At 40.4% G+C, this 25,760-nt stretch overlaps 1 protein-coding gene across 1 annotated transcript; it reads left to right on the plus strand.

The window, feature by feature from the left end:
• Positions 1-10,487: 10,487 nt before the first annotated feature.
• LOC135482074 (integrin beta-1-like) lies at positions 10,488-24,782 on the plus strand. The gene is made up of 18 exons (XM_064761908.1): positions 10,488-10,558; positions 12,052-12,101; positions 12,672-12,754; positions 13,498-13,593; positions 14,011-14,074; positions 14,215-14,276; positions 14,672-14,733; positions 17,295-17,343; positions 17,710-17,759; positions 18,874-18,964; positions 19,592-19,728; positions 20,234-20,303; positions 20,471-20,549; positions 21,297-21,406; positions 21,678-21,764; positions 23,031-23,169; positions 23,929-24,033; positions 24,368-24,782. Coding segments are annotated over exons 1-18 (1,353 nt in total). The 5' UTR covers positions 10,488-10,556; the 3' UTR covers positions 24,385-24,782.
• The last annotated feature ends 978 nt before the right edge of the window (positions 24,783-25,760 follow it).

Below are 25,760 nucleotides of genomic sequence, written 5' to 3' on the forward strand. Positions count from 1 at the left end.
AGCGTAGAGAGCGGCACATGCACTGTAAGTAGTGTAACGCGGTAGGTGGCGTTATACCTGTTGTATTAATCTGTTTACCAAGTACAACCCAGTAATTGACTTCAACCGGCCGGTATGAATACACGTCAGTGAGTGTATACATGAAGGCCGGTCGTCAACGTTACCACTCCAATATGGTATCAATAACCTAATCCAGACTTGGTAAGATTCAGAATCGAGCGAATTTTGGATATGATAGGGATGTCAACACCAATATATCAAGGAAACAGTGATAAACGGTTCAACAGTTTATTACATAGCACAACAATGTATGTTCTGGTAAATTTAAGTGTTCAACTTAGTCGTATCCACGCTATTATTCCACATATGCCTAAGTACTGTAACCTACTATAACCCGTCCACTCACGCTGTGAATGCTGTGCGGCATTTGTTCACCTGTTCCGGACACCGATAACGCTTCGGTTAAGAAACGGCCATAGGGACGGAAACCAAATAAGCCGTAGGTTATGGTTTGTCTATTTACTAGTAGCTTTGTCCCACACTGTACACTCAATAACTGGAAGGTAAACCTTGGACCCGTATATCTTGGCTTAGCACCGAGCTGAATTACCAATTAACTTGGATTAGTACCAGTCTGAACCACTCAGATTTAGATTTAGTTTTGAATCGATAACTTTGCACATTTCACATCATTTTTTACCCAAACGACATAATATGCATGAAGGAAACAAAAGCGTTAGTGATACATACTTTCAGTGACCATACCCATATTGGGTGATGGAGGAGGTGTGCTTGACGACATTGCGTCTTAGCAGTACATACTGACAGTAAACTCACCCGGCCATGGTTGACGGAGGAGGTGTGCTTGACGACATTGCGTCTTACCGGTACATACTGACAGTGAACTCACCCGGCCATGGTTGACGGAGGAGGGGTGCTTGAGGACATTGCGCCTTAGCGGTACATACTGACAGTAAACTCACCCGGCCATGGTTGACGGAGGAGGTGTGCTTGACGACATTGCGCCTTAGCGGGATATACTGACAGTAAACTCACCCGGCCATGGTTGATGGAGGAGGTGTGCTTGACGACATTGCGTCTTACCGGTACATACTGACAGTGAACCTCACCCGGCCATGGTTGACGGAGGAGGTGTGCTTGACGACATTGCGCCTTAGCGGGATATACTGACAGTAAACTCACCCGGCCATGGTTGATGGAGGAGGTGTGCTTGACGACATTGCGCCTTAGCGGTACATACTGACAGTAAACTCACCCGGCCATGGTTGACGGAGGAGGTGTGCTTGACGACATTGCGCCTTAGCGGGATATACTGACAGTAAACTCACCCGGCCATGGTTGATGGAGGAGGTGTGCTTGACGACATTGCGTCTTACCGGTACATACTGACAGTGAACTCACCCGGCCATGGTTGACGGAGGAGGTGTGCTTGACGACATTGCGCCTTAGCGGGATATACTGACAGTAAACTCACCCGGCCATGGTTGATGGAGGAGGTGTGCTTGACGACATTGCGTCTTACCGGTACATACTGACAGTGAACTCACCCGGCCATGGTTGACGGAGGCGGTGTGCTTGACGACAATGCGCCTTAGCGGGATATACTGACAGTAAACTCACCCGGCCATGGTTGACGGAGGAGGTGTGCTTGACGACATTGCGGCTTAGCGGTACATACTGACAGTGAACTCACCCGGCCATGGTTGATGGAGGAGGTGTGTTTGACGACATTGCGCCTTAGCGGTACATACTGACAGTGAACTCACCCAGCCATGGTTGACGGAGGAGGTGTGTTTGACGACAATGCGCCTTAGCGGGATATACTGACAGTAAATTCACCCGGCCATGGTTGACGGAGGACGTGTGCTTGACGACATTGCGCCTTAGCGGTACATACTGACAGTAAATTCACCCGGCCATGGTTGACGGAGGAGGGGTGCTTGACGACATTGCGCCTTAGCGGTACATACTGACAGTAAACTCACCCGGCCATGGTTGACGGAGGAGGTGTGCTTGACGACATTGCGCCTTAGCGGTACATACTGACAGTGAACTCACCCGGCCATGGTTGATGGAGGAGGTGTGTTTGACGACATTGCGCCTTAGCGGTACATACTGACAGTGAACTCACCCAGCCATGGTTGACGGAGGAGGTGTGCTTGACGACAATGCGCCTTAGCGGGATATACTGACAGTAAATTCACCCGGCCATGGTTGATGGAGGACGTGTGCTTGACGACATTGCGCCTTAGCAGTACATACTAACAGTAAACTCACCCGGCCATGGTTGACAGAGGAGGTGTGCTTGACGACATTGCGCCTTAGCGGTACATACTGACAGTGAACTCACCCGGGCATGGTTGATAGAGGACGTGTGCTTGACGACATTGCGCCTTGGAGGTACATACTGACGGTGACACTTGGTCACACAGTCACAAATATGACAACAGCTACCCTAATATAGTTCTGATCAACAAAATAGCACCGACATTTGGTCACACCATTACAAGTACGAGAGCAGCTACTCTAATATAATTCTGATCAACAAAATAGCACCGACATTTAGCCGCACAGGCACAAGTGTGACAGCAGCTACCCTAATTACAGATCTGATCAACCAAATGGCACCGACATTTGGCCACACAGTTACAAGTCTGACAACATATACTCTAATATAGTTCTGATCAACAAAATAGCACCGACATTTGGCCACACAGTTACAAGTATGACAACAGCTACCCTAATACAGTTCTGATCAACAAAATAGCACTGACATTTGGCCACACAGTCAGGAGTCTGACAACAAATACTCTAATATAGTTCTGATCAACAAAATAGCACCGACATTTGGCCACAAAGTCACGAGTCTGACAACATATACTTTAATATAGTACTGATCAACAAAATAGTGCCGACATTTGTTCGCACAGTCACAAGTATGACAACAGCTACCCTAAACCAGTTCTGATTACTCAAATGGCACCGATACTTGATAATGTAGGCATAAGTATGCTTCAGAACAAGCACTTCAGTAGCTCTCATCAACCACATAATACAGACATTTTCAAACGTGTTGTTTAAGTAACAAGTAACAAGCAGTAAAGGAATGAGTTATCCTACAATACAGTGGGACATCGCGAACTTGACAAATGAACTATTACCGGACATGACGCTTTATCTTATGGGTGCATGAGGGCAATAGCAATTGATCACTCATTAGACGGTATGACACCACGCTCATGTAATTTGCAACACAAAAGACTTATTAGCTTGACGTGTTAAAATCATTTAATGTTTGAAAGAATTTCGAAGGTTTTTTTCTGTACACTTTCAATATTCGCAGTGCAGGATCGCTGTTGTTCTCATTGGTTCTCGACATCTGGACCCTGTAGTTGTTTAAATGGGAGTCTTCCATGGAGCAATCGACGCAAGAGAAGTTTAATCAAAATAAAGTAGTAAATAGGTATCAGTTTAAAAATCGAAGGGGAGTAAACACTGAAATTTAGTGTAAAATACATGTGAACGGGTGATGTGTTAGAATAGAAGTCATGGCATCTTTCACTACGTATACGCCTGTGATAACTCCAGTAAAACGGAAGTGTCCATTGTTTAAGGACTCGGCCGCTACTTTGGTGTTAAGATATGTATATATTTTAGGGAAGGTTAAATGATAAGGATCGGAACAGTCAGAATTGCTTTCTTAAATTGTAAAAAAAAAACGCGTTGAATTAAAGCAATTGTTGTTAGTCCGGGAGGATAATACGGAAACAAAAGATTTCTGCCGTTTCCACTTTTGCCTGGTGTAATTTTTTTTGAACCGTGGTGCTAGCTATATTCATAGGGTATCCTTCATATCAATTTAATATTTCAACCTGGCGTCTCTTAGGACACGAAGTAGCACTTTAATCATGGACGACAAATATCCATATAATAGGGGGGTTCTTAAGAAGCATATTGGGGAAGAAATTTTCGAAATACTGGCTTAGTTTTATGGTAGCATGTTCATGGGAAGCAAATACTTAAGATAGTATTTGTAAGGAGAGGTAGGCAGTTTTAGTCTTTGCAAAACTCCTGTTTATCTTCATAATGCTATGCAGCATGTATGCGCGCCTGGTTCAACATCAGTACGAATATGGTCTGTATAGACAACGTGTGGATGTACAGACAAACGTGTGGATATGCAGACACATGTGTGACTGTACAGACAAATGTATGGTTGTCTACCTCACTCCGGGCGGGCGGCCGGACACTGCCCACACGTCTTCTGTTGACAAGGAAGGCTGCGGGTCGCCAGCGGGTTACCAACTGAGCAAGTATTAGATTAAGGGAAGCTTTGAATACAAGACTATAAAAATATGAAACAGCACTGATTTAACTTGGTGATAAAATGTCAGGACATCTACAGATAATCCAAAATAAAATACATATATAAAATGCAACTGTAGCTTAAAGTCAGGAAATGTTCCATGTAGCTGGCGAAGGACAGGGGGTTTACTCCTGACACACCAATCCTTAACCCTAAGAGCCGTAGTCTTATAGCTAAAAAGAGTACGACATAAATAAAATAAATGTAGTAGGAGTAGAAATGAATACAAGTTCGAACCCAGCTCTCGAACGGCCTGGGTGGCCTAATGGTTAGAGCGTCCGCCTCAGGATATCAGGGGGACCAACTCCAAAGGGCTCACCGGGTCATACCAAAGACTTCAAAAATTGTACTTGCTGCTGCCTCGCTTGATGCTTAGCACTGAGAGGTTAGAGCAAATAAATGTGGCCCGGTGTAAGTATAATGCGACTAGACGGGGTGTCGTGTCTGGTGTCTTCGGTATGATATTTCAGCGGGGGCAAGACAACACTTTGGCGCCATGGACTCACCCTTCCACAAGAAACACAATATGTACACAAACCCAATGACTCCTCGTCATCATATGACTGAAAAATTGCTAAGTACGACGATAAAACACCTATCATATAAGTAATTAAATATAATGTAAATCACAAAATATCTACAATAAGTACAGTAATTAAAGCTCTTAGTTTAACAATCCTTAATCATCCAATGCTTTCGCTGGGATTTGTTAAGAATAACGTTGTTTTACTCTGGCCACTCCATCTAGGCTATATGCCTGAACGCTTTGTGTACAAATGAAAAATTCTTTAGTATGACGTTAACATCATTCACTGGATAAATGAATGAATAGGTAAATAAATAAATAGGCAAATATATAGGTAAATAAAAAATAAATGATGCCAAACAAGGTGGACAATACCTGAGGCACAGCAAACCACCACAGCAAGGATGATGAGGGTGTTCAGATTGCTTCGATAAGAAAAAGAATAAACAGCCCATTTTATAATGTCTATCCAGTTCTGTTTTCAACCGGGTGTCACAAGCCACAATTAAGATTAAATGTTTGTTATACACGAATACCGCATTGACCACAACTACATGAATGATGTCATCTGTGGTAGTTGATACATATCGAACTTGACGCAATGTCCAGCTGAATGCAGTAAAGGTAAAAACAAAACCCAATGTGCTATACAGTTTAGAGTGAGTGAGTGTTTGGGGTTTAAAGTCGTACTTAAGCATTTTTCAGTCATATGACGGCGATGGAGCCCTTAGGGTGCATGTACGTGTAATGTGCCTCCTTGTTGCAGGACGGATTTCCACCTCTCTTCTGTCTAGAGCTGCTTCACTGAGACGACTTACCGCAGACAAGTAAGACGGCCCCGCCCGAGCCATTGTACTGATACGGGTCATCCAGTCGCTGCACTGTCCCCTTAATGCTGAACGCCAGGCAAGGAGGCTACAACTGCCTCTTTTAAAGTCTTAGGTGTGACCCGACCCAGGATTTACCCTGGATTACCCCGAAACGTGAGCTTTACCAACCATGCTATCGGGGTGGGTCACTACAGTCTAGCAGAAAAAATACACCATTTTGTTTAGTGGGTTTAGTGGATGAAACTTTTAAGTTCCGTTACAAGACGGCAAAAATGTTGTAACAAAAAAGGCTTATACTATTCAAATTGTACTTCTGCATCGTTAATAGATTACTGCATGATCAGCTTTTCTTCGTTTCTCAATTACAAAGGGATGGGTTTTTGATTGTTCAACAATGAAGTCATGCAGCTGAAAGTTCAGCGCTATAGTTGAACATTCTTAAGTGGGGTGAACAATTTCTTTTGACGACATCTATGACATACACGATATTTAAAGGTACACTTGGTACCTGCATATATATTACAAAAACTTGGTATTGGTTTATTCCAGCACAAACGGTTTGGAGCTTAGACGATAATAGCAGATGAAACTTTTAGAGACAGTACTACCATAAATAGCTTATAGTATGTTATCAGTTCACCAACTCTCATGCAGAATGTGTACACAGATCGTTGAGGTTTCAACAATTTCTGACTTCAACGTTTAATTAAACTGAACTAGCAGAACATGTAGTTATAAACTTCCAGATAGCTTGAAACTGTTAAGCGCTGACAAATAACAGAAATCCTTTTGGTATACGAAGCGCTATAGGCACATGTCCTAATTTAATCGTCGTCACTCAGTGTTTGGTGTGAGCATACGCCTGCCATGTTTCTGCTGGTCTCCCCCTATAACTACTTGCGCCGTTGCTTGTCAAAACTCAAGGTAAATGGCTTCAGACCCCTATTAATTTTCCATAAACCACAATGTTAACGTTAACGATGTAACTTACTCCCTAACATTCCGTGGCCAGTAAATTTTGGTACACACCAAAGGGAACGTCACTCACAAGCTCATCGCCACCTGTCTCTTTGTGTCCTCCCAAACTTTCATCATTAAAACTCATACCTGCGCAAACATTAGACAATTTCCATCATTTTGATATCAAGCATGCGCTCGTTCATCAAAAATGGGACGCTAGCAGCGAAAAAAGACTTTACACTCTAAAACAGACAAAATTTCATTCGTCCTGCTGAAAATCGGAAGTGCTAATATTAATACGATACTGATTCCAAATGCAATGCCACATCATTTAGTGGAGACAAGATAACGAGATATGCTACACTAGCTACATGGTGTAGAAATGAACGGATGTTTGAATGACGCCATGTGTGACGTGTGTGGGTTAAGATACCAAGAAATTTGATATGTGTCATCGCGTACACTGCTGCGACGGCGGTCTTGGCTGGGGTATAAGATGTCTATCTGGAGGGCTCTATATACACCAGCTAATCCGCCGGTGACACTAAATCAAAGAACAAAGGATTAAAAATATAACATTGAAAAACAAATTAACAAAAGTTAAGAAGTAATTCTACACTTCCATTTTCTGCCTACCTTCTGCCTGTGTGGCGCTAGCGTACAGCACCTTGAACCCTCTCCCTCCCCCCCCCCCCCCCTCAACTTCTCTCTCTCTCTCTCTCTCTCTCTCTCTCTCTCTCTCTCTCTCTCTCTCTCTCTCTCTCTCTCTCTCTCTCTGTGACAAACAATCTGGGTATAAGCAGGGAGTCCAGGATACGGGGGTTGAGGTGAAGAAATCGAGTGTGCCTGAGGATGTCATGAAACTTGATAGGTGCTACTTGTTCTCGCCAAGATTCTAACCTTCACTCAACATATTACACTGACAAGAAAAGTTGCGTCTGTAAAAAAAAAAAAATGGACAACTACCAAATAGTACATATAAAGTGTATATAAATATAGAACGCCTGGTATGTCCAGTATGCATGAATGGATAATGTTCAAATCCTGCTCGTACTGAATGACCAATCTGACTTTAGTGTAGTCTTTGGTGGCATAAATATTCACAATTTTAGTAGCATTGTGTACTAAAAGGTATAGCTAAGCTGTTGGTGAATGACGCACCAAAAGAATTTGGTATACGTTTTAACTAGAGGAAAGAAACAATGAAAAAGCAGCTCAAAACAAGTCCATACCATATATGATGATCATATAAAAAAAATGGTCATACAATCACCTTAAACAAGTCGATCGAATCCCCTAAACGTCTGCAATACACTGAAAGATAAATAGATCTAAATAGATAGTCATTTCCAGCAAAATTTAACTACAATAATTTATCAGCTTAAGAATTTGGAAAGATCTCCGCAAAAAATAATTCCTGGCCATGCCCCCACTATAACGGCTTCACAGATAATGTGTCGAATAAAAACCATTGTCACTTGGAGAGACGCGCTAAGGTACCTGCATACATCGTTTGTGTTGAACATTTACCTGGTCATACAAGTGTTATATGTATATAGATATACAGTAAGTAGTAATGTCTTGGTTATTACCCAAGATGCGCTTTCCAGGGAGTTAGCCTATATAGCGTCTAAAATATTACATCATAGGGCGCAAACAAGCCTCCACGTATATATTTAGTTATATATGTCCAGTGATTGCTCTGATGCACTGAGGTACCTTTCTTATTATTCTTGGGGCTCTATTTTCTTAGCATTCTCTTGCAAATTCTTGCAAATTGGTTTGCAATTATGACAAACCTATCCAGGATTTCATTTCTAAACTAGACCTAGCTTTAGGATTCTTCTGCTTGTATGTAAATTTTTAGTCCTTACTTGTATTAAGTTACATATGTCAGAGAATGTCAGAGTTAAAACACAGATGTAATGATAACTGGGCTTCCTTAATTAATGACGTAATAGGTTCCAACCAATAACATTTTGCTTTCAACACTGCGGATTGCATTTATTTGTATTTATTAAACAATAATGGAATTTACATCAATACCGGCGTCTCTTTCAAACTATGATGAAAACTTGGATGACATTTAAATTTTAAAAATTTAAATCTGATTACAGTATACAGTCGTAAATTTGCATTGTAACACTATTAGCTATATAATGGACGTTTGGCAGTACGTGCTGCAAAGTCTTTTTGCCTTTCTTGGACTTTCGATTAGTTTGAAACCACGCAGGAGATTTGTTTTTACACAGAATACACAGATATCAATAAGTGAAATTAAGATATATCTCGAGGTAAAATGTGATATCTGTTAATAGTTTTCATCGAATATTTACATTCTATTCACTAAATCTCCCGATATTTGCCAGGAAACCGTGCACATGCAGTCACGTAATCTATCAATACTTACACGTAATTCTATCAAATATTTTCAAAGAAGACCTTCATTTTTACGTCTTCAGTTGTAAAGGTCAGATATACCCTACCGAAATCTGTACAAGTGGATGCCAACAAGCCAGTTTCGAAAGCAGACCTTTTGAAGCTTGTCAAAATTCTATCTACCGTTTCCTTTTGTAGAACCTGAGGTCATAAAAATGGAAGTCAAACTTACTTGTTTGACGTTCAGCATTAAGGGGATAGTGCAACGACTGGTTGAACCCCCTTCAGTATAATGGTTCGGATGGGGCTGATTATTTGCCTTTCGTGGTCATATGACTGAAGAATTGCTAAGTGCGACGTTAAACAATAAAATCACTCACTCACTCGACATTGTGATTACCATGGTTGAAACTATGTAGGCGCGTTTCTCGATGTACAATTGTTGCAATCAGCTAATGAATTCTTATAAACCATACATTTGTCCAACAAATATTAAGATTTAAAGAATGTAATAGTTATGAATTTTCACGATAAAAGAATCTACTTTATCCCGCCTTCCTATACCTGAATTTTAGTCAAAAGAAATGACTTAAAACGTGTCTTCGGCTCTCTGAAAGACATCAACTTCCGGAGCTTAAGCGACCCCTGGACCCTGGCTTGTTAGGTTGTTAGGATAATAGTTCCACATAATTTTCCCATCTATCCCAGACTTTTTGACATTCTGCTTTCCCTGATGTGCAGATATGTACGTGTAGATAAATAGAAGCCGTTAACCATTCTCGTGTGCTAAGTTATATGTTCAGATAAATTATTTAAAAAATGAAATGATAGTTTGTGTTAAAAGTTTGTATGTTCTTCTGTGTGCTATAGTATACACCTGGAGTTTATCTACCTTCAAGCAAACAAAGCTACTAAATTGTGAATATTTATGCCATCAGTGCTGCTTTCAATAAAGTCAAATTGGTCATTTAGCCCGAATAGGATTTGAATAGTATTCATTCGTGGATATTAGATATATATGCAACAAACTGCAGTAAGCATGTGTGTACTCTTTTTTTTAATGTTTGGTAATTGTGGTTCAAACTACCTGGAGGCAAACTCAACGAAAATGCATTTTTCGGAAATTGTGTTGGTTTTTCAGAAGGTGGAAACAAGGGTACAGTTTTTCTTGCCAATTTAATATAAGTATGTAAGTGGGGTAGAGTCAGTAACTTGTAAGGAACAAGTGACACGCGTACGTACTTAAAGGTCTTTCAGCGCGAAGTCGGCTGTTTTAAAGCTTATCAAGACAACGTCTGCCGGTCGGAATAGAGTCAAATTTCATGATATCCTGAGGCACACGCGATTTCCTTCCCCCCCCGTGCCCTGTACTCTCTCCCTAGACCAAGGCTTTGTTTGCCAGAGAGAGAAAGAAGACGGACAGAGAGAGAGAGAGAGGTGCTCTACATCGCACAGGCAGCAGACGGGCAAGAAAATGTAAGTGTACTATTACTTCTTAATTTTATCTAAGCAATCGGGTATGGATCTAAATGATAATGCCTTCCTTTGTGCTGATGATATCTCGGGTGGGAGGAATAAGTTTCTGTTGTATTTCAGCCTTTTGTTCTTTTATGCATTCTCTCTAGCAGCTTAGTGCATGTGAGTAAAGAGATCCTCGGACGGATCGTATAACGGAGTTAAGGCTGCGACAGCAGAAGTGTACATGGCGACTCAGTTTGACACATCCATCCTCCTTAAGCCGTGCCATGACATACCGAGAAACCTACTTAAAGCAGATGTCTTTTGCTCCGCGTATACGACTGTTCTATAAATTGAAAAACCACACAGGCGTCATACAAGGAGCCATTCATACACCCGATGCATTTCTACACTATGCAGCTGGTGTATAGCTTATCTCAATGTCATCATGGTTCCGCTGCTTTGACCTTGACCCTTGACAAACAACGTCACCAATGTTTATAGATGGTATCATAATCTCACAAAATCCCCCTTCTGGGACCACGATAAATTTAGGATATGTTGTGTACAACATTTTTAATACTAAAAGCGTGCATATAATTTGTCAGCGCCTAACAATTTCAATCTGCAAGAGTGTTAGTGTCGACCTATTCTAGATTGTTACCAAGGAAGTGAAATGATACTAAATAATACTAGTATTTGAGTCTGAAAACGTCTCATTTATAATTATGTTCCAACCCGTTTGTGCTGAAACAAACCAGTACAAGTTAACTAAAGCTTATGTTGTTGTGATTTATGTTTTGGGCACAAATGTCCGTTAGAGTATCGTCGAAGTCGTAGATGTCGCCAAAAGAAATTGTTCACCACACTCAAGAATATCCCTGCTGAACGCTAAGTCATTAAACGCGTTGTTGAATTCGTCTTCAGAGAGGTACTAACAAATTGGTAATAATTGCATGGGACATATTTACATGGTAATATATACTGGGGAAAGGCTGTATACACCAAACTGCTCATGCCTTTGTTTAAAAATTAATATCTGAAGGAGGCGGCGTGCCCCTGCCAGTTTTGGAGATTGTCGGAATTAGAATGCCATCTTTATTTTATCAAATCAAACACTCATCTTCTAGTAATTAAGAAAAATGGAGAAAAGCTTAACGGGAATCTATTAACATTGCAGAAATGCCTTTTAAATGTTTGAATATAGAACATTCACCAACCTAGGGAACAGAACAGAAAACTGATTATTCATCTGAATTGTATGGGACAATGGACTTTGTAGGATACTTATCCATATATGTTGTAGCAGACTTCTAATTTTGGCATATCTTGATTTGTATCTATTAAAAGAATGGACAGTCAATTTCCCCAAACCACAGATGACTCCATCCGTGTAGTCAGGATTGAAGTCTTTTATATCAAACAACCAAACTTAACTGAGACATCAGTGAAAGCCAGAAGTGGATAGGCCTCATTAAATGGCTTCTTATTGATTTTATTTTTTATCAAAGGAATCTGAACACCCTCATCGTCCTGGCTGTGGTGGTTTGGTGTGCCTCAGGTATTGTACACCTTACTTGACAGTTAATAAGCTTGTTATTTGTTTATTTATGTTTTCATTGAATGGTGGTATGGCCATACTCACGAATTGTTTAGTTATGTATGGGGTGGTGGGGTCTATAGGTTCTGTTGACCATTGAGCAACTGCAAGATTTCTACTCCGGATTCCCGCTTAACACCTGAAAACTACAGGGATCCTGACCTGATCCCGACTGAGCATTGTAGATCATTTTGAAGCATGGCAGTGAGATGATGGGGAACTATAGCTTAAGTTTATTTGTTGAGGGGAGCCCGGGGGATACCATCGCAACTCGCCAGGTGACATAGATTAACGTTGTATTTTCAATTTTTACGGTTGCCAAGAGTAAATCCCTGCCCATTGCCAGTTACGTGGCACATTTCCCGACAGGCTATAAATGGATTTTAATTGCGCGCTACGTTCTCACATTTTATCATCAAATCCGACAAATTAGGTCCAGTACCGTTTCAGATTTGTTAGGGTCTTGTGCCCAAAGATTCGCTAAACTAAATCGTTATCATTTGAAATCATTTCTCTGTTGGTAATCGACAGGCGATCCCCGGACTTGTCGTCAGCAGAAGACGTGTGGGCAGTGTCAGGCCGCCAGCCCGGAGTGTGCCTGGTGTTCTGATGAGGTAGACAGCCGCACACTTGTCTATACAGTCACACATGTGTCTATACAGCCTTACATTTGTCTATACAGACCATATACGTATTGATGTTGAAGCGGGCACGCATACATGCTGCATAGCATTATATGAAGATAAACACGAGTTTTACAAAACCTTAGACGGCCTACCTGTCCTTACAAATACTATCTTCTGTGTTTACTTCCCCCATGAACATGTTACCATAAAACCATGAAAGAAGTGTGCCCATATTTCGAGATTCAATAGCCACGTTTGTCTATAAATACAATACTCATACTGGTATTCAGACTAGACCCAGGCAGGGATACCTTAGATATGGCTTGATATGAGGACGCACATGAGGGAACAAAATTATCCACGAAACGTTTTGATAAACCTCCGTGGCCGAGTGGTTAGCGTACTAGCGCAGACGCAGTAGTCACTCCCAATGCGGTCGCTGTCAGTTCAAATCCACCTCATACTGGCTTTCTGTCCAGTTGTACATGGAAAGGTCTGCCAGTAACCTCCGGATTATCGTGTTTACTTCCTCCTTAGTGCAGGCTTTCTTCATATAAGTGAATATTATTGAGTTATTCGTCAAAAACCAATTTATTAAATAAATAAATAAATAGTTCGTTCATCAGAACCATATTGCATTGCCTATTCTCAAATATCGGCATACTATTTGATTACATCAAAATTATATTCAAAATCAAACGGCCTGTTTTCTTAGTAGTTTGATTCTTCAGAACTACGAGTGGAACAGATGTGATCGCAGGGATTACCATTTCCGATGTCAGCGCCAAAATGTCGTCAACCACACGTCCTCCATCAGCCAAGATCGGGTAGGTTCACTCTCAGTATACACCGCTAACACGGAATGTCGTTGACAGCACCTCCTCCATCAATAGTATATACTGCTAAAGTCCTCCATCCGTACGTATGACTGCCACATCGTAGGTCTATTAGTGAAATGTGATTGAATGTGCAGATAAACACCAATCTATTCAATTCCGAATCCATTTAGTGATTGAAGAATGTGTATTGCAATGATCACAGAAGATACAACAATGCATCTTAAGTCAGCTTGATGGCAAATGAGTTGTCATTACACCCGATATTTTCAGCCCCGTTTTTCATCAGTCCCTTAGTCTTTAATCTCATGTTCATCTGATCACGTCCTGTGTTTTTAGTATTACGTTCTTATGTTCTTTAGGGCGATAGCATGAAATGTTCCACTTTTATATTTCCCTCTTTTTTAGGCACGACCTATTGGCGGAAGAGTTTTGATTTCCCCTCAATATTTACAGGCCGTTCTTTATAAAGGTATGGAAGTTGTTTGGATTAAGCCTACTGTAAACGTGAAGATAACAAATTGCCCATATTGGTAGCTAAGCCTGTTTTAGACACATGCATATGTCCCCTATTATAATGTAGAACTGACATCTTAAACTGATATTTTGCAGGTCGCCCAGCCCCCATTAAAGTCAGAGTGAAGGTGACAAGTAGTGACGTTAGACGAAGAAGGGTAAAGAACGTCTTTAAATCGCACATTTTAATTCAGAATTTGTTGGATATAGATATGTATGTTTGAGCATGTACTTACGCCAGTTTTTCTCGTATACTACACGGAGTACTAAACCATTAGTTCAACACTGGTTCTAACAACATGGGTATAAGTCATAAGGAGTAAATGGAAATAAACAATAAATAATAAACAGAGAAATCTATTTTGTTTTCATTATGTATTTGCAAGTGGCGTTTTTCTTAAAGCATGTTGCAACAATACAATATGCCAGGCACCGAATGTATATGTAATCAGTTAAAGAGGTACAGACGTATAAAACAATTCTCTGTAACAGTTACTGATTGTTCGTCATGCTGTTTCAATGAATCCACTGTATTATGGCTGTATTACTGCAGATTAGCCTGCGCCAGAGAGCAGTGGAAGGTGTCACGGTCACAGTGTCATCTGATTGCCATGGGTAAGTTCAATTCACTTTTTTCAGTGCAGTGCGACCTGCAATTGTCAACAACATTGCATAGCACCATAACCATTAATTGGGAACCTCCAGAGGGCTGCCTGTCAAAGTGGTCGTAGTTCTAGTACAAGGGTGACCAAGGATTGCTTGGTGTCCTTATGGCAAAGGGGAATAATTTCAGTTTCGACATTGTAAATTATCCGTATTTGGGTAGCAATATATCAATGAGTACTGCATATGGCGTATACCTGAAATTCTACCGTGAACACTCTTGTTGGCAAATGTGGACAGAGCGATCAGGATATTTGGCAATTTCTGCCTGTTATTGTTGTTTCTAATTCCATTAAACTCATGGCTAGGGCATATAAGCATCCATGTTTACATCATCAACGTGGTGCTTGTATGAACACTTACAAGCAAACCACGACCTGTATTTACCTATATTTGCATTTGACTCGGTAATTATCCACAGACCGTGAATTTCAGTTGGATATCATGTCTAGATTTCTTCCCGGCATGTGTCATTGAAGACTGATGACTGCTTCTCTCGCACATGCTAGCAGGTTTGTTTACTATTTACATATTATTTCTCATATATTCCTTTGGGAACTGGTGTTTCGGATATGGGTCTTATGATAATCGACTTGGAACGCCCATCCCACGGTATACGAGTAGAATGTCTCGTAGATTTACCATAAACAAGGTTGCATGTGTTAACTGTCTGAACAACTGCTTCGGTGGCTTAATGGTTAGAGCGTCCACCTCGAATTCGGGAAACGGCTGGACCAAACCAGGGTCGGTTCATACCAAAGACTTAAAAAAGCTGTTTCCTCGCTGAGCGCAGCATTGAGAGGCTAGGGCAAGAAAACAGGACTGGTTGGCGCGGTGTCAATATAACAGGTCTTATCAGGTCTGGTGTTTTCAGCATGATTCTTCAATGTCGCAGCACTTTGGCGACATGGACTCGTTATGCCACAAGACGACACAGTATATGTACACACACCTACTGACTCCGGACATGTTCTGGAAATGATGTTCATGTTAAAATGATGTTCTACCTTCTTTTACTTAAAAAGGTGACAATTCCTTGTCCGCCGCAGAGAAAACCATCTTGATTCAGCAAAACTTATGCCTATCGGACGGAAGCGTTGCTCTGACACTAGAACCAGACAATTTTTCCAGACGACACTTGATTGACGCGTGTCACACTGGTGCAGCGCGCTCTCTACTCATGACATCTGCCAGGTGATCCAATATGGGTCACCGGGACGTGCGTTTTTGAGGCTATGTTTTCATTTTAACCCTGTGTACACACTGCTCAAGCTGTGACCTTGAAAACTGGTCAGTATATAAACAAAATCATGGCATTTGAATGTTTGAAAGGGTTTGAACAAAGGATAATGGAGTAATGCAGCATCAAAGTACGGCCTATTTTTTTATGCCCTCCCGATATACATAATTTTCTGACATATCGTTTGTGTCGTTTTCGTAGAGATATTGCGTCAGTCGAAAAGACCCTCAGATCCGTTAAACAATGGTCACTGATGTTTGGTCAGGTTTGGTTTTAATAACTGATCTAATGATGGTACAGCTATACGTATATATATAATACGTGTAATACGGTCAGAATGAGCTGATATCTGGCTGAATTCTGAACACATTGTCAGACTTTGAAGAGCACGATGAAGATTACAGCAAACATGAAACTTGTGAGCTTATGTACATATTCTGTGTTTGATGGACTGGGGAACGACAGGAATTGTGTTATGGCCCATATTGTCCAGTGATGCGTGGGATTTGAGCTCTTCGAAAGCTCGAAGTAGCTTCCAGTATTCCCGTCTTCCGTGCGACGAATCGAACAGACTGAAGAGAGAGCATCATGGTAATTCCCTACATTGCCCCGCTCTTGTCTTCCAGACCTTCTATTATATGTATAGAAGAAGGGGAAGAGCTTTCCGTTAGAGAAGTGTGCGAAGCGAACAAACGGAAGGGCGTTCTTCTACTTCTGGAACTGCAAATCGCACGGACATCAACATGGGATTAAAATTAGATTTTGATCTTCATATGAGACAGGACAAGACATGGCTTATTTTGTATGCCCACCTGGATATGGATATGTTAATTTGATTGTAAATTCTTAGATTGATCAATACGGATGTTCTACATCTGGGTAGTGAATCTATATATGACATTCGTTTACCAGCCATCAACCTTTAAGGACGTTCCAGGTCAATAATCTCAAGGCCAGTTCCCAAAATGACGTATAACACAAACCACCTAAGAACTATAAAAGTATACAAAGTATAAAAACATGAAGGAATACATGCATAGAAATTTCTTGCATTTGTAGGAATAGGACCCCATCTTCGTTTTGGGTGGTTTAGTTCCATGTCCGGACCATGTGTGATCGTCTATCCGTGACCCATTTCTGGGTCTTTCCTCCAGTTGATACTCATTGACAGCTTTTGCGCTAGATGTTTTTTGGGAAAAGTATGGTTTTACTATAAAATATTGTCATTATTGTGGCATCTTTGGTGTATTTTGATCAATATTGTGTCTTACAGGTTCCAGGCGTCAAATAATAACTGCCCTCGAATCAGATTGGGAGAGATCGTAAGTCTACAGTTCTCTGACGTAGTGAATAACTTAGCTTATATAACTATGAACAAACATGATGCTCAGTGGTCCCAAAACTCAAACAAAACATGGCAATAAGTATTTGCACGTTATTAAAGTCATGCAGTAATAGAGCCGAATATTATCTGCTGACTTACCAAAACTGCTGCAGAAATAATATAACTATTGTCATGGCTAAGGTTTCTATAAAAAGAATTTGTAAACATGTAATACATTTTATTCTGCTTATGTTGTGATTTTGTAACAATATCCTGTTAATCCGACAGATCAGAATCTTTTTATATTGTACTTATATGAATAGAATATAATTAAGATTGACCGGTTTCCTCCTGCGTTTTACAGGTGGAATTCACGCTGACACTAACCGTGGAGAGATGTCAAGGTAGACAAAGGTAAACCAATTATATAATATAGTAAGTTAATATTTCTCACGTTTAATTGAAGTTTTACGATCACTTTTTTTATAAAGAAATTTGTTGTCTTTTAATCTCCTTCTGTGCGAAATGTTTTCTCCGACCGTTTGCAATGCAATGCCGACATAATTATAGTTCTGTCTGCACGGAAACAGCGTGTAGAACACGCCACATAGCTCCCCACTCCACATAGCTCCCCAAGGGAGAGCACACTCTACTTCTTTACCCATTTTGTGTACCTATGAAATATGTTTGAAGGTCACCAAATTAATGACACTATGGACAGTTAGTTTATGGGACAAAACTGTCCAAAGTGGTGAGATGTTTTGCTCAAGGGAAAACTGTCCATTACTATATATAAGCGGCGGAAAAGTTAAAGTATCGCTAGCCATTTAACAAGGTCGATTGTATACCCAGGCCAGGCTTCGATATAAACAAGGATATTTAGTAATCAGGTGATTAAAGTTTGTTTGGTTAACCCCTCGTCATGCAGTCGTTGACAATATACCGTATCTATGTCTGCATAAACTCGGTTGTGTCAACATCGCACCAAGTTATGATTTGATTGGATCAAGATACCAGGTACACAAGCAACGTATTTGGATATCGGCTCAGTAGATTGTATTTGCACCGGAAATCAGAAAAGTTAACCTCAGCTGTTGCAGGGTTCTCGATACACGGTTCATTCAGCTAGAGGCATGTTCTCACTGCATCCAATTGGCCCCTGGGCAATGAGGTCCGAATTCGGCTATTAAAGGTTGCACAGTGGCTTTAAATCTAAAGCTTTAAAAGTAATACCTGGGAAATAAGCGGCTTTAAATCTAAAACTTTAAATCTAATACATGGGAAATAGCTGTGGTTTACTCTGGTTTCCCCACCCATTAATATCACCACCATCGTATAAGTAAAATTTTTAAATATTAAATTCTAATAAAATGAAAAATTAATCAGCCGATCAATTGGTGTGTTGTTTCCTCATGTTTCCTGTATCCTCATGTTTCAAAAATAGAATAATACACTATTATTTTATTTCTTTCTTTTAAAATTATTACGAATGACATTCTTATATGCTCCTCGTGTTTTAATTTGCCAGAATGCGCCTGGGTTCCCCGGGTGCCCGAGGGAGAGCCATCAGAGTGGATATAACTCCCAAATGTTCATGTGACTGCGAATCACAGACTTCGGTAATGCACACTTGCACGATACATACATGCATACATTAAAACAAACCATCCAGACTGTGTCCAAATGCATGCTTCCTCACATATCATGGTCTTATGTCCAGTCCGTCAGATATATAACCTTAAAACCCCATGTGGTCAAACCTTAAAACCCCAATTGTGATTGCCAATTGCCCTGTGTGAATAGCTATGACAGACGGTTCAATTCGTCTGGTTCTAGTCGGGTTGCAAAAGATTCCCACTTGTCGTCCTGGCTGGATCGTGAGAGCCGTCACTGTTAACGCAACGTCACGTTTTCACTGGCTACTTTCACGCCCAAGGTAAATGGAGTCTAATCTGGGTAGTCCGATGTTCATTCCTGTCTTTGAGATGATCTTTGGTGGGCAAGCTGGTAACGTAGTACTCGTGGATTACAAGACAACAACGGTCAAGTCAGCTTGGAAACGAGCCATTGAGCGATTGTCCATTTGTTCAGTATGAAGATCAGATCAATATCATAGAACAATATGATTAGGTTGAACCAATCATTTTCAGCCTTCTTCAGTTGAAAAAGTTCTTCAGTGTATTAAAGTTGGTTTTTGGATTCATTTTCCTTTTCTGTATGTTGTGACTTACCATGTTGTTCCACAGTCGGACGACACAAGGTGCAGTGAGAACGGTAGATTCTCGTGTGGAGAATGTCAGTGTTACCGCGGCTGGTATGGAGAACGTTGTGAGTGTAGTTCACAGGAAGGGGACCCCCGTGCTGGTTGTATGGCTTCCCAAAAGTAAGAAAACATAAATCAGCATTGTTCCTATAAACTAAAACGATTAGTAAATATGTAAAAGATGACGCTGTTTATGGGCAAGCATTAGTAAAAATTTGCTGACTGTACCTGACTGTAGACGGACGTTTTATTACCTTGGCCATAAGTCACTGGAGTCATGTAATTTATGCTTTGCGACAGCCTTGCAAATAGGACATCTCTTGGGCTTTTTAGGCAATTTTCGCCAATCTTGATCCACAAGCGCTCGTAATTATGTAAATGAACCTATATTGTTGTCCCATTTCTTCAATATTGTTGAAACTGTGTTTTCATTTTCTGATAACACACCATCTTTTGCAGCTGTGGTTATACAAATGAGGTGTATTTCAGTCTATTGCACAGTATCTTCTTTTCTATTTGTATACACTACCAAACTCATACGGTCAAATGAACTTATTTCATAGAGAATGTCAAAGAAGGCATTTGAAATTGCAGTCAACCACACGTTTTGATGGTTTTATTGCAGTGCTACCCGGGAGTGCTCAGGCAGGGGTGACTGCCTTTGTGGACAATGCCGTTGTCACACGGACTCCTCGGTAAGGCCCATGAATGATTAGCCTGTTCACTTTGGACTGGATAAAGGCGGTATAGCAATATTACGTCTGCATGTCGCAGATTTTGTGAAGAGAAGAATAAAAAGTTATTGTTTCATACATAATGAAAGTAAATTACAAAAACAGGTTTAATTTCTGATTTATTGCAGGAAAGATTTCGATACTATGGCAGGTTCTGTGAATGTAATGACTTTGCGTGTCCCTTCCACGACGGCCAAATGTGTGGAGGTAAGTCTTGTATGAACATGGAATCAAGTATACCTCGCTGTGGCCGATTGGCTGCGACGAGCGCAATACTTTGTCTGACCGAGCCCCTTCTGTTCACTAGGAGAATGACATGTTTTGGGCTTCTTCTGTTCAGTACACGTTAGGAAAATGTCATGTTCTGAACCCTTTCTGTTTTGCACACTTTAGGAAAATGTCATCTTTTGATCCTTTTTGTTCAGTACATGTAAGTAGAATGTCATGTTTTGACCCCTTCTGTTCAGTACATGTAAGGAGAATGTCATGTTTTGGACCCCTTCTGTTTTGCACACGTAAGGAGAATGTCATGTTTTGGGTGTTTTGGGTTCACGTTTTGGAGACTGTCATGTTTAACCCCTTCTGTTCAGTACTTGTATGGAGAATGTCATGTTTTGAACCACTTCTGTTTTGCACACTTTAGGAAAATGTCATGTTTTGATCATTTTTGTTCAGTACATGTAAGGAGAATGTCATGTTTTGAACGACTTCTGTTTTGCAGACGTTAGGAAAATGTCATGTTTTGGGCCCCTTCTGTTCAGTACACATTAGGAAAATGTCGTGTTTGGGGCTGAATTTTCTTCAGTATACGTTGTGAGAATGTCCAGTTTTCTGCTTAGTTTAAGCACACGTTAGGAGAATGTCATGTTTTGGGGGTTTTCGGTTCACGTTAAAAGAGTGTCAGGTTTTAGGCCCGTTCACTAGACATTAAAAGAGTGTCCTGTTTTGCTTCAGGCGCAAGCAGAGGGCGCTGTCTGTGTAACCGGTGTATTTGTAATGATGGGTGGAGAGGCGAGGGCTGCGAACTGAGCGCTGACACGGCTTCCTGTAGAGCTAGGAATGGGGTAAAATCCGCGCAGTTATCACCCTCATAAATATATATATATTAAACATACCCAAGTGGATTTTTGTCTTTAGTCGTTTGTTTTTTTTTTCTTTTGTTTTGTTTTTTTAATTTGAATTAATTGCTTTTTGAAGATGATTACGGTGAAATGTGTTTTAATATATAGAATATGGACATGGAAGACTTTCATCTTGACTTTCAGTTAACGTAATGCGTTAACTTCCACACTGCAGCTTTTCTATGTATTAACTGAATTTATTTCTGTTTTTAAGCAAATATGTAACAACCATGGTCTGTGTCTGGGTGGAGTATGTAGATGTGACGGCAATTTTAGGGGGCCCACATGCGAGGAATGTCCGGTAAGAGAACTTCATGTAACGTCTTTCCAGGCATGAAATAGTCAGTTTACTCTTCAGAAAATTGGATATGATTCATACGACTTTCTTAATCAAGAGAGTTGTTAAGTTTAGCAGTATTTAGAAGGAATATAAAGGACTGTATGATATATCGAGAAATGAACACGCCTGACTAAGTGTGGAAGACGCAATCCTCAGTGATGCAAAGACCTGGATGCGAACTACAGATCTCAGTAATGACCGGCGACATGTACAGGACTCGAGCCAGAGCGGCGACATGTACAGGACTCGAGCCAGAGCGCCGTTATAAAATTGCTCGGTCAGTGTCATTTAAACGACGAAACACATTAGGCCTACACAGAAAGGCAACTGTCGATTGACGGACTGAAACCGCCAGTGAACCCTTGATAAGTAACACATGACCTCTGTACAAAGGCAGGTCCTCACTGATCGAAGAAACAAAAGGGGTTATCTCATTCATTCAAGCTCATGCATGAAATCAATTGCACCACGCAAGTTTTGACAATTTTAAAATCCAGTACTGTGCATACTTTACATCCCAAAAGCTTCAAATTGTAACATCTTGTCTTGGCATAGCCTTTGTAATATTATGTGTTCCCAGTTTTGACTCAAAAGATCCAAAAATTCATTCGTTCATTCTGGCTTTCAAATTTTCAAATTTTGTGAGAACTGGCTTTGTGGAATCGGCCCCCGTCGACGTGTCATGACGTCCATCTGATGTGGCTTGATTGACAGCAGTTAAATTTTGCGTCAGGCAACTATCTAGGTATTTAGTAAGATCTGATATATCCTGCTACTTTATCTTGATTCCCTAACAAAGTCAGTCTGGCATCATCTGTCATCTATAAGTAAGATTATCTCAGGTGCATAGTATAGGATGCCAGTGAAATATAAGTAATCGTAAAAGACAAATAAACATCTCAACAAGGCACAGGCAATATACCACGCAATGGAGAATTCTCCAAACATATAGGTAATGTATTCATTTTCCGCAGTGGGATATGATTTCTCTCGCGATGGGGATTTGAATCAAAGCTGAACTGACCAAGTGTTGTGCTGTTGTAACGGATAAGTTTGCTCACAAAACGTTATTGCAAAGGCAAGAATGAACAGTAGATTATGGCCTACATATGTAACTTCAGATCAGAATTACTGAATTTACGTGAGAAAGCTGACATCAGGAAAAAATGTTGTGCTAACTACAGAACATTCCGGCAAATCTGGGCAATGATGTTGTGTATTCTGCAGACTTGCATGGGCCGGTGTGAAGAGCTGAAGAACTGTGTGATGTGTTTCGGGTATCAGTCAGGACCGCTCTCCCGCCAGCAGTGTAATGCTCAGTGCTCTGATATTACCATGAACATTGTCGACGTGGTAAACCCTGATGGTAAGGAATCACGGGTTCTCAGTGGCATGATTTTTTTCGATAGCGGATCAATAGATTACATGCATATTCGTGCCTTTTCACTAATAGTGGCACAAGCTACTTTCTTTATCATTGACCATCAGAAACACATGCTTGTAGAAAATCTTAAATTGACCCATGTAGCTTACAGCTGCACAGCGCATATGTGGCATCAGTTTGGTTAAATCTATACTTACATTTGCCCATGGATCTTGTAGCGTCCATTTCTATGTTCAGTTCTCAGTGCTGGTTAGTCAATCAAGGTGATTCACTATGCTTCTTGTGACAAAAAGACGATCGCTTTTTCTTATTATATACAATTTTCCAAAGTTCATAACAGAAACTTCTGACTTGGATAGGTATATATTTCTAGTTCCACATGTGTAAAAACCGATGTAGGCTAGAAATATTTTATTGCATTAAACGTAGCGCGACAGGAGTAGAGTTTCGATTATCCCAGATAAAATAATCCTAGGGTGGAATGGAAACTAACTTGTCCGTGCTATTATATAGCCAGTATTCAGAGAACTGTTCCAGCACCGGGCAATCCAGAGGCACATTATATGTGAGTTACACCAATGGGATTTATGTCAACACAATTCATTGAAATACCTACTTTATGGATATCTTCCATTCACAAGAAGGCTTAGACCTAATATAATAAAACTGATTTGACAAATGAAGGCCAAAACAAACCATTTTTTGGAGATGTTGATACATATTGGTTTCATACTGTTTCAGCTGGTGCAAACCTCTGTTCATTTGTGGATGACTCAGACGGGTCGTTTTTCTTCTTTAATTACCGCCGTACGGGAGCAGTCGTTGTCAATATCCAAAGGAACAAAGGTAAAAGTGAATTAGGAAAGTGGTATACGCGGTAACAATTTTATTATCTGCCTGCATGGTAACAATTATTCTTTTTATGCAAAACCTAGATGAGAATAAAAATGCTAGTACAATGTAACATAGAGAAAGCTTTATTTTATTACCATATAATGTTTGGGGCTTTTATATTTTTGCAACGTCTGTGCTGAAAATGTTGCGAAAATTTAAGAGTAATTTGAAGAAATATTTTTGTCTTCGTTTTTGTAATGATTGCTGTGCTGACTCCTGTAAGCTGTTCTAAATATGAAAAATTTACCAATCTATATACCAGTTCTGTTTTCTGTTTCACCTGTAGTATTTGCAGGACGCTGAAGTAAGCTCGGCTCCCCTGACTGACAACTTTTTGGCGTGGGAAATTTACGACTGAGAGGCGGAAAGATGAGTGAATGGGCCAGTTGCAAACATTGCAAATTATTACATGTAATAAAACGCGAACAACATACAACTACCGTGTAGTAATTCCAATATATACCTCACATGTTATATGGACGTAATAAATATTAGCTTTGTGGCATTATATAGCCAGGTATATGATGTGTGAAATTACCCGCAGTTTTATGTTATTACATACCTCTACGTTTGTAGGTAGATTTGATTGTAAATCTCAAACTTGGATATAGATTTTGTTCGTTATTGTCACGTTTAATTAGAGTATCAACTACATGTAGCTTGGTTCTGTGTATGGTATTAAAGTAGTGCTGACATGAATGAAAGGGTTGGTTCGCTCACTACTCCGTCGTTATCTTCCTCGTTCAAGTTTTTCATGATCGTAATAAAGGTAGTTCTGTCAACCTCCCATCACACTTCTATAAATCCCATATTAAGACTGTGATCATATATCAGAACATACTCAGTTGTCAAACCAGCACAAGACATTAAGAATATAATCGTAAGACGATCGAATGGATAAAGAAGGCATTTGATCCATTGGTATCACTTGGGTAATATTACTCAACCTTTTATGTCAAAATTGTGTCACTCTATTCTTCATAAACGAACCATTCAGTACTCGGAAAACACACCTTCACGCCATGTACTTAAGAATTTTTCACTTCCACGACTGTGGTAAGTTTTTTGGGTCGAGTAAACCTAAGCTTCCCTGGATAAGCCACCGCCGTTTGACAAGTTACCGAGGGCTGTGTAAGACACAGACTTTCATATATGCATATTGGTGAAAGATAAGCGGTTATCAAGGAAGATATACCTGCAGTCGGCCTTGTATAACACTGTTCTCCGCCGCTTAGATCATCACAAAGGCTCACGAACAGCGAGCGCGAGGGGATCTCAAATTCCCTGCCCAAGACTGGGATTGAAACCCCAGAAACATTACCACTATGTATAAAAAATGACTTTAACCTGGCTACAAACTGAACTCCGGCATCTTCGAACCACAAATTTGTTTGTTTTCTATGGTGTAAGAACTACAGAAAAAGTTTAACTATATGTCAACGATGAGGTTTATGGTGAAACGACATGCATATCATCAAGCTGACCGACATGTACGTAAAAAAAACATTGCGACATCACAGTCCCAGATGAGCCATGGGATTAGCATTTAACCAAGCTACTGGCTGACGCTCGACAATTTTTCGCTTGGATGTATCTGACCTCGATCAGGATTATGGGTAGTTGAGAGGAAAGTGTCAGGAGTAAACCACGACTCCACGGTCACAGAGAAGCCGATCCAC

The sequence above is a fragment of the Liolophura sinensis genome, chromosome 1, assembly GCF_032854445.1.
Source record: "Liolophura sinensis isolate JHLJ2023 chromosome 1, CUHK_Ljap_v2, whole genome shotgun sequence".
Lineage (NCBI taxonomy): Eukaryota > Metazoa > Mollusca > Polyplacophora > Chitonida > Chitonidae > Liolophura > Liolophura sinensis.